General features: G+C 36.8%; 2 protein-coding genes across 4 annotated transcripts; both read right to left on the reverse strand.

The window, feature by feature from the left end:
* Positions 1 to 6: 6 nt before the first annotated feature.
* Positions 7 to 10,410, reverse strand: LOC109013401 (dynamin-like protein ARC5). 2 transcript variants are annotated; one of them, XM_018995472.2, is made up of 17 exons: positions 9,939 to 10,408; positions 9,667 to 9,831; positions 9,438 to 9,560; positions 8,544 to 8,765; positions 6,393 to 6,526; positions 5,820 to 5,912; positions 5,541 to 5,604; positions 4,829 to 4,877; positions 4,589 to 4,671; positions 3,681 to 3,838; positions 3,514 to 3,574; positions 2,447 to 2,509; positions 2,218 to 2,318; positions 1,748 to 1,805; positions 942 to 1,280; positions 364 to 528; positions 7 to 274 (listed from the first exon to the last, which is right to left on the reverse strand). In XM_018995472.2, exons 1-17 carry the CDS (start codon positions 10,404 to 10,406, stop codon positions 182 to 184), a joined length of 2,439 nt encoding a protein of 812 aa, XP_018851017.2. In that variant the 5' UTR covers positions 10,407 to 10,408; the 3' UTR covers positions 7 to 181. The 2 variants fall into 2 exon arrangements, with proteins under 2 accessions (XP_018851017.2, XP_035542395.1); XM_035686502.1 differs by lacking the exon at positions 5,820 to 5,912 and having other exon boundaries at positions 9,939 to 10,410.
* Positions 10,411 to 10,975: 565 nt separating this feature from the next.
* Positions 10,976 to 12,824, reverse strand: LOC109013421. Of its 2 annotated transcripts, none has more exons than XM_018995509.2 (3): positions 12,058 to 12,824; positions 11,681 to 11,740; positions 10,976 to 11,558 (listed from the first exon to the last, which is right to left on the reverse strand). In XM_018995509.2, the coding sequence occupies exons 1-3, from the start codon at positions 12,580 to 12,582 to the stop codon at positions 11,193 to 11,195; spliced, it is 951 nt and encodes a 316-aa protein (XP_018851054.1). In that variant the 5' UTR covers positions 12,583 to 12,824; the 3' UTR covers positions 10,976 to 11,192. The 2 variants fall into 2 exon arrangements, with proteins under 2 accessions (XP_018851054.1, XP_018851053.1); XM_018995508.2 differs by having other exon boundaries at positions 10,976 to 11,564; positions 12,058 to 12,822.
* Positions 12,825 to 13,233: the final 409 nt, after the last annotated feature.

A 13,233-nucleotide genomic window follows, 5' to 3' on the forward strand; every position in this document is an offset into this window, starting at 1 on the left:
CATGGCTTGATGAGAAACAAACTAAAGGTACTTCTAAAGCATGGTTTTGAGTATGAATATTCTTAAACGACCACGTACCCAATCGTTATTCTATGGATAAGTGCAAACAGAAAAGAAACGGATTATAAATAATGTTATCGCACATCTGACCATTTCATTCTGCAGCAACTTGGATCACAAATCACTCCAAGGAAATCATGGATGTCCTTAACACGACTTGATGTGAACTAAGCTGCTCATGTATTTGTTTGAATTTCTCTTTAAGCCTCTTAATCTGCAAATACCACTAGCATCTTGGTCAAACTAGAGAGAGAGAATACCAAAATTCGACAGTCTAGGAAAAATATAAGTAAATCAAAATACCCTTTTCAGCTCAATCTCTGTATCTTGTTTCCGCAGGCCCAATGAGTGTTGCAGGTTAGTGATGTCAAAGATATTATCCAAGTCATCTTCAAAAGCAGATTCCAAGTCCTCCCGAAGGAGTGCAGGCAACTTGTCTACAACTGGCATTAGAAGGAAGCAGTTGAACTGCAAAAGATAAACTGAATGAGAAAGAAATGTGAAAAGAAAAACTAGGGATGGAAGAATCCATCAATATATAGAACAAAATAATTCCCTTCTCCACTAAATGTTTTATGCATAGAGCTTTCCAGAAATGTTGAAATGAATAAATCTATAGTTTAACTACTAAACAATGAAGTGGGAAAAATATCTACAAATAGATGGAAGCATGACATGAAACAAAGTGAAGAAATTTAAATAAGTACAATAAGTAAACAAGGAAATTTTGCATGCTTATTACGAAGAAAACAAGCTTATTCTTTGCAATCATGCTTGAAATCTCCGTCATCCCATAAGCCCTCCCTTATGAATCAGGAATGTGCAACTCCATTGAATAAATCTACTAGCCTTGACCAATAGAAAGGATATACATAACAAACCTTTAATTCGGCAGATGCCAAGAAATATTCTCTTATGCCATGAAATATCTGTTGTACCAAAGCATAGACAAGCCTTTCAGATGAAGGAGCAAGCCTCCGGTTCCAAAGAGTGCTATCTAGAAGGTCAGCCAGCCTTGTTTCCGTTGTCTGAATAGAAGAGGTAGAGTCAGCGCTTGAGGCCACATGACTGAGCTTTACATCTGCCCTTGGCTTAGTATATTGCCTCTCATTGGCAACAGACCCCAATGATGAATCATGGTGAAGACCAGCAGATAAAGGATTTGTGGACTCTTCTGCTCCTCCAAATGAGTCCAAAAATTGACGTAACCCAGCCCGATTCTAAAAAAATTTTGACATCCATCGGGACATATGATTAGTAAAGCAAATTAACTTGCAGAAACTAGCCACCTTTCAGCTGTTGTCTATAGCATTCAAACCCACGTGTGATGTTAGACTCTTTCTTTAGCAGTTGAAGGCACAATTACACTCCTTCAATGTGCCATATGGTCACATTTCTGAAACATATGCATATATGGAAAAACTAAAAAGAAACAAAACTAAAAAATATAGATGGAAGACAGAACATAGAAACAAACTCCCTCCATCACCTAAAGTGACAAAAGAAAAAAAAAATAGATTAGTAAACGAAAAAGAAGAATGGTATCTGATGCTTATTTTAATCCTAGAAACAGCTATCTACCTAGCATGGGCTAATATAAAAAAGAAAGCAAGCCATTTGAGATGCAACAGAAAATGGATTGGATTGGTCATCTGCACCTGAATGATTCACAGATAAATATATTAACCTTATTGTGGAGGGACCAGGTGACGTAACGGGTGGTGCTTACTAAATCCTCCATACATCTGCAACAAAAACATATTGAACAGGAAGAGCATGTATCAGGGCAAAACTCAAGAGAATTTAACTGAGCATCAAGTAAACAATATAATAGAACATCCAATGGTAGCCATAAAGAACATGACTGAAATGGAAAGTATAATATATAAGTAGATTTACTATATCGAGACCACGGCCATTGCCAACTTCTAAAGTTGTGGCTTTGTTTTTCCCCTTTTTTTTTTTTTTTATTTATTTTCAATAATTTCCTGATCTGCATACATTGGTGGCTAAACTAGATGCATGGAGTTTAAGATACTTCCAAAGACACAGCCTCATAATGCTTTTGATACTAGGAGAATCATATTTTGTTCTTTTGTACCCCAAAATACTGTAAGATATACAACAGTATAATTGTAAAAGAGACAACTAGTTTACTTTTCACGGCAAGCTCTTTCAGTAGATTCAGCAAATTTGTTGAAGGCAGAAGCAACGCGCCTGAGAAACACTTCATGGCCGCTAAGGTACTCACCATCTTTCTGTTGAAAACCAATTGAAGTAGGATGAGTAATTTATAATGTAACTTATGTAGGAAGAATAACCAAAATGATATTCATGAGGTAAAAAAAGTGATACAAAACCGTTCACGAACAGACAGAGCCCATACTTGTAGAAGATATACAGAAATAGGAAGCAATCTCTTCAGAATGTGCAAGAGCCTACCACCCAACTAAATTAGGAAGACAGAAATATTAGATTTCTGTACAAATCAATGATAGAAAAGCCAGAAGTAAACAATGTACTTTGCAAGATGGGATAAGGATTATACAAAACTTTCAATGAATGAATGTGCAACCCTCTATTCAAGTCATGAAAATGTGTTATTGGTGTCAAAACATTATGCAAAACTAATGTTGTTATCAGCGGCCAGCTACACATCAGGAGAAATATATGCAACTAAGAAACAATGTCCTTTTCTTTCTAATTAACTAAGAAAGAAGGTCCATAAAACACTCCTTTGGGAAACGTCACTCCCTCATCCTCTAATTAATGTCACCCTTAGCATGTTCTACATCTCGAGTGGCCTCCCATTAGGGATTTTGTGTTACAAGTAACTCTGGGGGAGCAGATGACAGCATGGAAAACTCTCACACTCGAGTGAAGACCTCTACTAAAGGGGCAAGTACAAGAAGGAATGAAATCCCAATCACCTAGAGAGTGGACAATACTTGAATTTCCACCCACTTTATGCAACTCTCTGCTAACATTATTGAGGTATCTCATTGAGGATCTGCATCACTGCCAATTAGACAGTTCCTATCCTCATAATTGCATGAATCTCTCCTGAAGTGACATACTGGGGCATTCATCTAGCCTTCAACAGTGGACCTTCTCTTTTACGTCTCTTGACACCAACAACATTAGTTTTTTGAAGTAAAAATAATATCATCCCATACTTAACGTTATACTGGATTAAAATGGATGTAATGGTTATTTATTTTGGGTTAATGATATGCTCCAATCTGGTCTGAAAGGATTCCACTCACAGGATTTTTGCATGATGAGCTTTTGTTGATGAATTTATCTTTCAAAAAACAATGAAGGCAAAAATCTTGGTTTCACTGCATGTGACATATCTTTCTCTTTTATTCGGGCACGTTAAGAATAACGTGACATATCTTAAGACCACCACAAAAAATAAGAAAAAAATGGAATCGTAATAGTACTTAACACCTGATGAAGAAAAGGTTCAAATGTGTCCCTAGCCTTTGCAACAGCTATTACGCAAGCTGTCCTGATTTCTCACAAAAACAAAAAAGGAAAGAGGAAAATCAGAAAATTAAAAGAAGCCTGTATTAAATCAACTGATACATTTGAGTAAACTAGAAAACCATCAATACCTAGAGTAGTTTGTTCCATCATGAATATCTTCAACTCCGCAGGCATTTACAATTTCTTCCCGCGTAATTGGAGGGCATTTAGTTCCTCCAACAACAAAACGGAATTCAGCCATGGCACGGTGATATTGTGCACCCCCATAAAGACGCATTCCCGCATTCTACAATAAAATCAAACCCAAAGACTATTTGCATCTTTATAGATTACCGAAATATATTCAGTTCAGTTTGTGTGAGGCTACTAACAGCCTTTAACCACATATAAGTATAATTGAGAAGACGAGCTCTTGTATTCAAATCAGTTAGTCATTTATTTCTATAAATCGGAGCCCTATTTATAGAGCAGTATTACTTTCAGAAGATACTCAACTCAAATAAACCTCAATCCCAATTCGCAACTAACTGGGGTCAGCCACATGGACTTTTTATGCCATTGGGTACTATCTAGGGCGACCAATGTCTCTGGTTACATCTCTAACAATCTTGTAGTTTCTCATGGCTTCTAACCCCATAATTTGTTCCTACCCTTTGCCCTTTTGCTCCTTCCACATTAATACGATCAGCTAAAATAATTAATAACAGAAAGATTCAGACAGAACAAGTATGGGAGGAAAATAAAATACAGACAATACTAAGAAGTAGAAGATAGAAGTAAGCCCAAGTGGTTAAATCGCTAGCTTTTCACCAAGCGGTGTGGCCCCAAAGGATTGTTTGCACCCATGAGGTGTTGAACCTTGGACCTCGAAGGGAGTGATACCCCAAGACCAAGGCCTTCACCACTTGGGCCAACCCCTTGGGGTTTAAGCACAAGTTTTCAGCAAAGCATATGCCTGTAGTGTTATGTGTGGCATACCAATATATTACACTTCAGCACATAAATGTATTTCGGGTCAGAGAATTCTACGGCTTACAGGTATTAACTTGTGAGGAAACTGAACACCATCAGAAGCAACAAATGCCCCTCCATTAGTTCTCTCGTCTTGTAGTGTTTCACCTGTAACAGAAAGAAACAAATATTTTGGGATCCAAGAAAGCAACATAAATAAAAATATATAAACATATTATAGAAAACAACAACAATGAACTTTTAACGATACAGCATCCACCATGCTTCTAAATTGTTCATGGAAAGGAACATCGAGATGATTTACCAAATTTATCTGGAGGTGCAACAACTGTCCCCTTCAATAACAATGACAACTGAATAATAAACCATTGTTAGTCACAATGAATAGTCATTAGTAGGACAATAATATTTTGGTAGTAGTAATGTTTTTTTTTTATAAGTAAACGGTAGTATTAATAAGAATAGGCATAGCCCAAGTACACAAGATGGTATACAAGAGATAAAACCTAACTAGTTTGCTAAAAAAGAAGTTAGAAAATCATGTGCATTTAGGCCATTAAAATCTACAGCAATAGTCCAAAGAAATAAGGTGCGGAAAAATAGAATTCTAAGATCTTCTATTGTCCGCTCCTTATTTTCAAAAGTCCGCTCGTTAGGCTCCCACCATAGACATTTTAATGTTAGTATCCAACATAGACATTTTAGTGCATGTGCATGTATAATAATATTGGAGATTTGTTTTTCTATTGTTAAGCTAATTTTTCTTATGCTGCATTCATACTATTTATGCTGTTTGGAGAAGCGTTTTACTAATAGACATGGACTTTAAAGCACTCTTCCAACCACAAATCTAACTAAAAACTAAGCATGTCCTTAATAGTTCATGCAGCGTCTTTCCAGTCCAAGATTTCTCCTCATGCAGTTAGTATAAGCCACCTAAGAGAATTGGATATTGGCATTTGGCAGCACTAATAAACACTATGAATCCTCCAAAATGAGAGGGCTGTAATCGAGACCTTGGTCAAGAACAGATCATGAAATGTTCTTCCTTTCTCCTTTAATTTTACTTCATCCAAGGTGCTGCACATCAAAAGTAGAATAAAATGAATAAAAAAAGAAAGTGACATGTTCATTTATGGTAAAGAAATAAATTACTAATAAACAATTATGCAATAATTAAAGATTCTAGCCCACAACACACGTGTGGAATTATTGGAATTTGAACCATTCAAGGCCAAAGTTGAAGTCCCCATCCAATGTCTAACAAAAAAAGTTTTATAAGTTTATCTAGAAACCTGAGTTCCTGATTTATTTCATTCAGCTTTCTTGTTGTGCTCCGGTACTCCTTTTCAAGAAGTGGAATGATCAATGGAACACTATCCATGTACCTAGCAAGCATAATCTTAGCAAACATTTAGCCAGAGAATATTGCAGGCAAACTAAGGCCACGTTTGGGTAATGAGATGAGATGAGAATTCTGTGAATAGTAGTGAAATTGTTTGAATTAAGATATTTTATTAGGTTTTGGGAAATGAGAGAGAAAAAGTTAAATAAAAATATTATAAATTTAAAATTATTTTAGAATATAATTTTTTAATATAATTTTTATTTTGAAATTTGAAAATTTTGTATTGTCTTTTGTGTTTTGTTTAGAAGTTTGGGAAAGTTATAATAATTAGGTAATGATTAGATAAAAAAGTGAAAATTTAAAATTGAAAAGCGTTTGCGTTTGAGTGATGTTTGGGAAGGAAATTATGAGAAGTTTTGAGATGAGATGAGATCATCTCACTTCCCAAACAAGCCCTTAGTGTCCGTCCATTACAACAGAGGCAAAGAGCAAAAGCTAATACGAGGAAATAAACATGTACCTTTTCTGCAGCAATTCTTCCAAGAAGAATCGAAGTTTGCTTACACCTATTCTACTTCTTTCTTGCTTTGATAGTGATCGGCCCAACCTCTCCTCCAAAGATTTAACATCTTCCTCCTCTCTTAGGGATATTGCCTTCAATATAAAATATGCTTAAGAATTGGAAGAAGATTAGAAATGAAACAGAAGCATATGACCAAATTTCCCTTCTCACGCAAAACGGCTAAAATCCCCTCCAACACCTTTTTTTCAAACAGATCATCCAAAATAGTTATATGAACTACTAATTCCAGCATTATCATCTGATATCCTCTCATTGCGCCATGCCAATTGATTTTTACAAAAAAGTGCTGTATATAATAATATAATAATGGAATGATCAAAATATTTAGACCACATGATAGTCTTTTAGATTACCTACATGTTTCTTTTGGTTCTCTTAACTCACATCTTTTTTACGTCTGAACCAAATGAATTCATAAGAGTTATGTATCATAATGGAAATATGATTCAATGGTTTAGATCAAAGATAAAGTCTTTCAGTTTTCCTAATGCATGTGTTTTGGTTTTCTGAACTTATGAAGTTTAGAGAGCTTAATGTTGCGACTCTTAATGGATGAAGTTATTTTGATACACTATATAAAGGGCTCTTGGTCCTTCTCTCCACTAACATACAAACATAAGAAGATCAAGGGAAGAAAAGGCCAAAGTGTTCAACCAAATTTCAGATGTCAAGGTGTTAACAATGCCGCACTCTTAAAGACTATTTATCACGTAATGAATTGAGATATGTTTAACTTGATTATATATATTAGTTTTTATATAATAATAATCTACTTATCAAAAAAAAGTTTTTATATAATAATAATCAATTGCACTGGCTGGATGTTCGTGAAATTAAACTTTAGTAGTCTAAATACCAGGGTATTACAATCTTCACCCTCCAACTCAAAAGAAAAAAGTTTGTTGCAGCAATGTATTTGTTGGTAATTGTTGGACAGAAACAAGCATCTCAAGCAGCTCCAACCAATGTGTCTTACCCCATCTTTGAGCAAAAGTCTTTGTACTTTAGTCTGTCTTTGTTATTTCTTGCACATCAAATTTAAAATCCCCTCTTTCCAACTCCAAGTTTTATATTCAAAACTCACATTTCAATTTAGAAGTAACCCATGCTTTTATTCATTAAATCAAAAGTGCATTTTTTCTCATGTTACAAGAGCTCTTCCATTCATTCTATTTACTCCCTCTGCTCCATTGCTCTCTTAGGAACCACAACATTATCCCCCCTCCCAGAAAATGTAATGTCAGTTTCCCCTAGGTGCAGGACTACTTATTGATGAAAAAGAAGAAGTGGTTTTATGGTTTCGAAACAGGTGAAGAACTTAGGGTAGGTTTGGGGGGTGAGATGAGAATTTTGTGTTTTGTTTTGAAGTTTAAAATATTAAGTTTTAATATTATTATTGTTTTGGGATTTGAAAAAGGTGTATTGGGATTTGAAAAAGTTGAATTGTTTATTATATTTTGTATGAGGATTTGAAAAAGGTGTAATGATGAGATGAGATGAGAATTTTGTGTTTTGTTTTTGGCCCCAAACCTGCCCTTAGAAGAAGCCAATGCTGACATTGCCCCGATTATAAAAATCATGGTATAAGCAATCTGCATTATCTGATCCAAAAATAAATGCCAAACAGAATACAGAAAAACCCATGTCTAGTATGAAACCATTAATACCTTAAGGTAGGAGTACGACTAAAAAACCAGGTAACAAAGTAAAGGAAAGTCGATGATGACCAACAACAATAGGCACACTGTAGGAACATGGCAAAACCTCTTCGGTGTTACCACTACCATTCAAATGTACAAATAGAAAAGGCACTTAACAGAAAAGAGAAAAAAAAAAACTAGATAATTTATGGCCCGTTTGTTTTCAGAGATGAGATGAGATGAGTTGAGATTAAAGTTAAAAAGTTGAATAAAATATTGTTAAAATATATTTTTTAATATTATTGTTGTTTTGGGATTTGAAAAAGTTGAATTGTTTATTTTATTTTGTGTGGGGATTTGAGAAAGTTGTAATGATGAGGTGAGATGAGATGAGATGAGATGAGATGTTTTTGGAAAACAAACAAGGCCTTAACTGTTGAATACTAACCTGTTTAAACTCATCATTTGTTCTGTAAACCGAATCAGGGCCAGAACCAACTCTTCCTGAAGGCACAGATGTGAAAAAGGGAGAGTCACCCAGTATGAAGCCATCAAGTGTACATGCAGGTGGTGAAAGGAAAACTTCCACATCTGATGAACGTGCAAACTGGGGTATTTTTGTATCAAGCTTGGTAGAGACAATGACCGTTCTTGAAAGCTCAGGATCAATCTGTATAAGGTTATGGAAATATTCAAACTTTTGCACTTTATGCCAAATATTTAAGGTAGTTGACCCACCAGGGATTCAAAAGTAGTTGATCTATACTAAGATCCAGTTTCTCTGATGCGTTTACTTTTTTATATCAGTTCAAAGTGATTTAACAGACCGAAAATTTTGCCTTAAGGCCTGTTAAAATATAAAATAAATAATAAAATCTACCTCTTTTCATCAGCTTAAGCTTTTGGGATAAATAGTGATTTCACATTATATCAGAGCAGAGATCCTGAGTTCGAATCCTGACTCTACACTATACCCCAATTAATTAAATATTCTACGTGCTAGGCCATCCATTAGGGGGAGCCTGGTCCACACGTGAAGATGAGTGTTAAGATATAAAATAAATAATAAAATCTATTTCTTCCCATCCGCTTAAACTTTTGAAATAAGTAGTGATATGAAAGGCAATAGGCTCAGTGGAGTCCCTCAGGGAAAGGCAATAGGCTCAGTGAAAGGCAATAGGCTCACTTAGTTGGGAGTAGGTTTGAAATAACAAGACAAAGTCTCCAACAAACACATTCTCCTAATCAAACAAAGTACAGACGAAATGATCAAGAAAATGTCAACCATAGGGGTAAAGAATCATGAAGTCGACAAAAATAAAAGGACTTGAAAGGCACATACTTGCATAACCACCCTCCGGGTGGTTGCATTGCTCCAGTCGCTACAATCTTCAAGGCATAGTATAATGAACTCTTTATGCTGCATTTTAGCTCGCACGAGGGACTCCACTGCACGAGCTTGACTCTGCCAAGAATGCGACAGCACAACAGCATTTACCATCACAATCAAAGCAAAAATAAACTTTTTTTTTTTTTAAAAAAAAGAAGATATTCAGCGGCTTGCATTGGACCTGTAGCGCTCGATTCTTTGGACCTGGAGCAGGAGCAATAAGTCCGGGAGTGTCTATAATGGTAAGATTTGGGCAATATTTATATTCCACTTTAATAATTATTTCTTTGGTTGAAAATTGACAAGGGTCGCGCTCCAACCTCATATTTTCAGCTTCAATGTATGCCTATGGAAAATAATTGAGTTAGAATTTAAAGAAAAAAAAAGACACCATTTGCATAATTGTACTGAAATCATCATTTTGTAGCATTCCAACTGCAACAATTAGAAAACCTGAATTTCCAGGAGAGACATTTTCTCTGCAACCAAAATGGAGGGATCAGAGTCGGCATCGGAATTGGAGACGAGACGACAGCGGGGGAGCTCGCAGAGAGGGTCGTACTTCATGTGGAGAGTGATGGGGCGCCTGGTCTTGGTGCCGCCGCCGACGTGGTTGAACTGGAAGCCCATGAGAGCTTCCACCAGAGCACTCTTACCGTCTGTCTGGTGGCCCACCACCAGCACTGCCGGCGCCTCAAATGGGGTCTGGAACTCCTGCGCCAGACCGTGCAGCTCGTTGTACGCCTCGTACAGCCGCCATTGCTTCTCCAATTCTGATTCATCGGTTGGTTTGAGAATTGGAATGCACGCGGAGCCCTCCTCCGTCTCCATCTTTAATCCCTCGGCTAACTCCAGGATTGAAATTAGATGAGGGGAAAGCGCGCTTATTTTGTTTGGTTTCGGATATGTGCCATGTGGCATGCCTGTCTCTGTTTTCTTTTTCTTTTAAAAAATATAGACTTTGTATTTTCCAAACGACCAAATCCAAAAAAGCGACACTCTATTCTTCAATTCAATTATTAGCGTAAGGGTGCGTTTGGGCAGTAAATATATATATCAATATTTTTTAAATATTTTTATATTATTAGAAATATTCTATATATCAAATATAATAAATCATCTTTGTATCAAAATCTTTTTAAAAATTATTATAATATTTATCATTATAATATATAAATAAAAAATAAAATCATTTTAAAATTTATCACTATTATAAATAAATAATAAATAAAATCACTATAATATATAAATAAAAAATAAAATTACTATTATATATATAAATAAAAAATAAAATTACTATTATATATATAAATAAAAAATAAAATCAATATAATATATAAATAAAATCACTATTACTTACTGCAAGTACAAAAGTGGAGTTAAGATGCTGCCGTAGTAACTATTTCCACCACCCAAATGCAGAGGTATTGGTAACCCAACTCAAACTGCTATGAATAATAACGATAGAAAGAGCAAAAGGCACAGAGAAATTGAGGGACAAACTGCATTTATGTGTATTCTACTCAAGTCAATCTGTATGTATATGCTGTAATTGTTTGTAAGGAAGCACTATCGAAACTGTGTCATACGCCCTCGACAAAGACGATCATGAATATCTAATCCCAGTTACTGCCATTGCAGGAAGTACTTATTGTATATTATGTACCTTTTGCTGCAGAAAGCAGGTTTCTCCCAAGCAAAATGAGATCACCGCTCCGAGCGAATGTCGGCAAACACTGCCAGTCTCTTTCTTGGAGTAGCACCATAGAGAGTATAATCAATATGGGCATCAACATCTGTTCTTGATGGAGGCTTTTTGGATGAAGAATGAGGCAATAGAGTCTCAATGCCATCGTCTTGCGGAGACCAGTTGTTCCTGCTGATGGTAGTTTTGGGCTTCTTTTTCATATCTTCAGGTTTGCGGGGTGAGGCTGTTTCAGGTTTGGCGGGCGAGCGTGTTTGGGTTGTCGCTGCTGCTGCTGCTACAGTTCCTGCCGCTGCCACGACTTGATGAACATGGCGATTCTTTGCCCCGTATGTGCCCGATCCCGTGCCACTGCATGACTTGTACATCTGTACCTACACAAATCCGAAGTGATAATATGCAATGGCCCGAGTCCTGTCTACAAGGTGATTAAATTATACATAAGGGTGATTAGATACGGTAATCGGTTATTTTCTGACTGTTCGTTCACCTCAGATTTGTTCTTGGCAGGGAAACGAGTTGGACGTAGCTCTTCTTTTCCATGTGCAAACTGCAAAAAAGTTGCACATCTATCAATACCAAAACGGTCATGTTTGCGTCAAGATATAAAGGACCAGCATGGTCAGCGCTCTGTTCATAAAGTTGCAAGTGAATCAAAAAACTCGACAACTCTTCTGCGAAAACTTCGTACACAATTTCGACTAGACGTTTTATGATGTTTATCTGCACACAATTTCATTATCTTCTTCCTTGATTTAGATTAATCAAAGGTGACGACTGCTTTGATTTTCATGGTGAGAAAATCTTAATCATCCAAGTGTATTTACGCGGACAAAAGTAACGGACGGAGTAGCGGCGGGAGCTGACCTGACATTTGGAGCCGTAGCGGCAGCTACCTGAATCTTCCCAGGAGCGGCAAATCTCGGTCTTGTACAGACTCTTCCCACCGGACGAGGAAGAAGATGACGTTGTCGAGCCCCCAGAGTCCGTCGCCGACCTCGCGTACCTTCCGCCCGCAGGTAACGAGGAGACCAAAATTCCATCCATGACCAGCACCTCCTCCTCCACTTTCACCGGCGTGGAGAAAATGCTTGGTGACCACGCCATCTCCAAGTTCTCCACTGACGAGAGCGGCGGGCGCTTATATGAATCTGGAGATCCGGTGCGGAGATACCGAAAGAGCGGTGAGTCTCCGAGATCGAGGTTCTCGTTGTAGGAACCTGCTAGGGTTGGGCTCTTGGACTGCTGGTGGTGGTGGATGTAGGAGTGGCGGCCCTTTCCGAATAGCGACTGGTTGTCCATCTGCATCGGCATCAGAACCCCGCCGTTCAGGCCGCCATTGAGTCGAGGGATATTCGAATTGCCGCTGTTACTGTGAAGAAGGCCTTCCATTGGATGTTGAGCTTTCCTGAAATTCCATCGCCAAGATTTTATGAATTTGCTTGTGAATTATGCCAAATCTTGAACTCTTTTAGTTCTCACTTACAATTTAGGTATAAATTTATCCTATTCAATTTACAAATTATGTTTTGAAACTCATGAATTTCCCGCTAAAGTATATTCTTGAATGTCATTGTAATACTGATACACAAACCAAAGGAAGACGATCGTGTAATTACTGGCGTAACGGCATTCTTGCAACAGAAACTCAATGAATTAAACAAAAGAAAAATAAAAAATTAGAAAATCTTTAATTTAAAATGAATGAGAGAGAGAGATGATTTACAGAGGAAAAGAAAATTAGAAAAATTAAATAAAAAAACATTTTGAACAGAGCCGACAGAAATTCGAAGCTTTGGACGAGTTTTTCTCTGCTCTTCTTGTTGCATACAGAATTATAATGCACACGACAAATTAAAAGTTCACCAAAGTCGAAATTTTATAGAGAGCAGTAGAGAATCTCGAATGGGAAAATAAACCGTAAAAAAGACAAAGAAAAAAAAAGAAGCGAGCCAGTACTTCGAACGCTCTTTTTGGGAGACTTTCCGATCAGAAGAAAGAGATTTCGAAAGGAAACAACTTCTTCCCCTGGAGGACTGCAAT

Source organism: Juglans regia, chromosome 16 (assembly GCF_001411555.2).
Source record: "Juglans regia cultivar Chandler chromosome 16, Walnut 2.0, whole genome shotgun sequence".
NCBI classification, from domain to species: domain Eukaryota; kingdom Viridiplantae; phylum Streptophyta; class Magnoliopsida; order Fagales; family Juglandaceae; genus Juglans; species Juglans regia.

Bases quoted from the DNA above. Each gene is read 5' to 3' on its own strand.
- LOC109013401 (XM_018995472.2), bottom strand. From the start codon at position 10,406: ATGCCACATGGCACATATCCGAAACCAAACAAAATAAGCGCGCTTTCC. The intron at 5,605-5,819 runs GTTTCTAGATAA...TTTGATGTGCAG, and splicing joins GAAATAAATCAGGAACTCAG to CACCTTGGATGAAGTAAAAT. The intron at 275-363 runs GTATTTTGATTT...TGGTATTTGCAG, and splicing joins CAGAGATTGAGCTGAAAAGG to ATTAAGAGGCTTAAAGAGAA.
- LOC109013421 (XM_018995508.2), bottom strand. From the start codon at position 12,582: ATGGAAGGCCTTCTTCACAGTAACAGCGGCAATTCGAATATCCCTCGA. The intron at 11,741-12,057 runs GTCAGCTCCCGC...ACTTTTTTGCAG, and splicing joins GCTACGGCTCCAAATGTCAG to TTTGCACATGGAAAAGAAGA. The intron at 11,565-11,680 runs GTGAACGAACAG...GGATTTGTGTAG, and splicing joins CTGCCAAGAACAAATCTGAG to GTACAGATGTACAAGTCATG.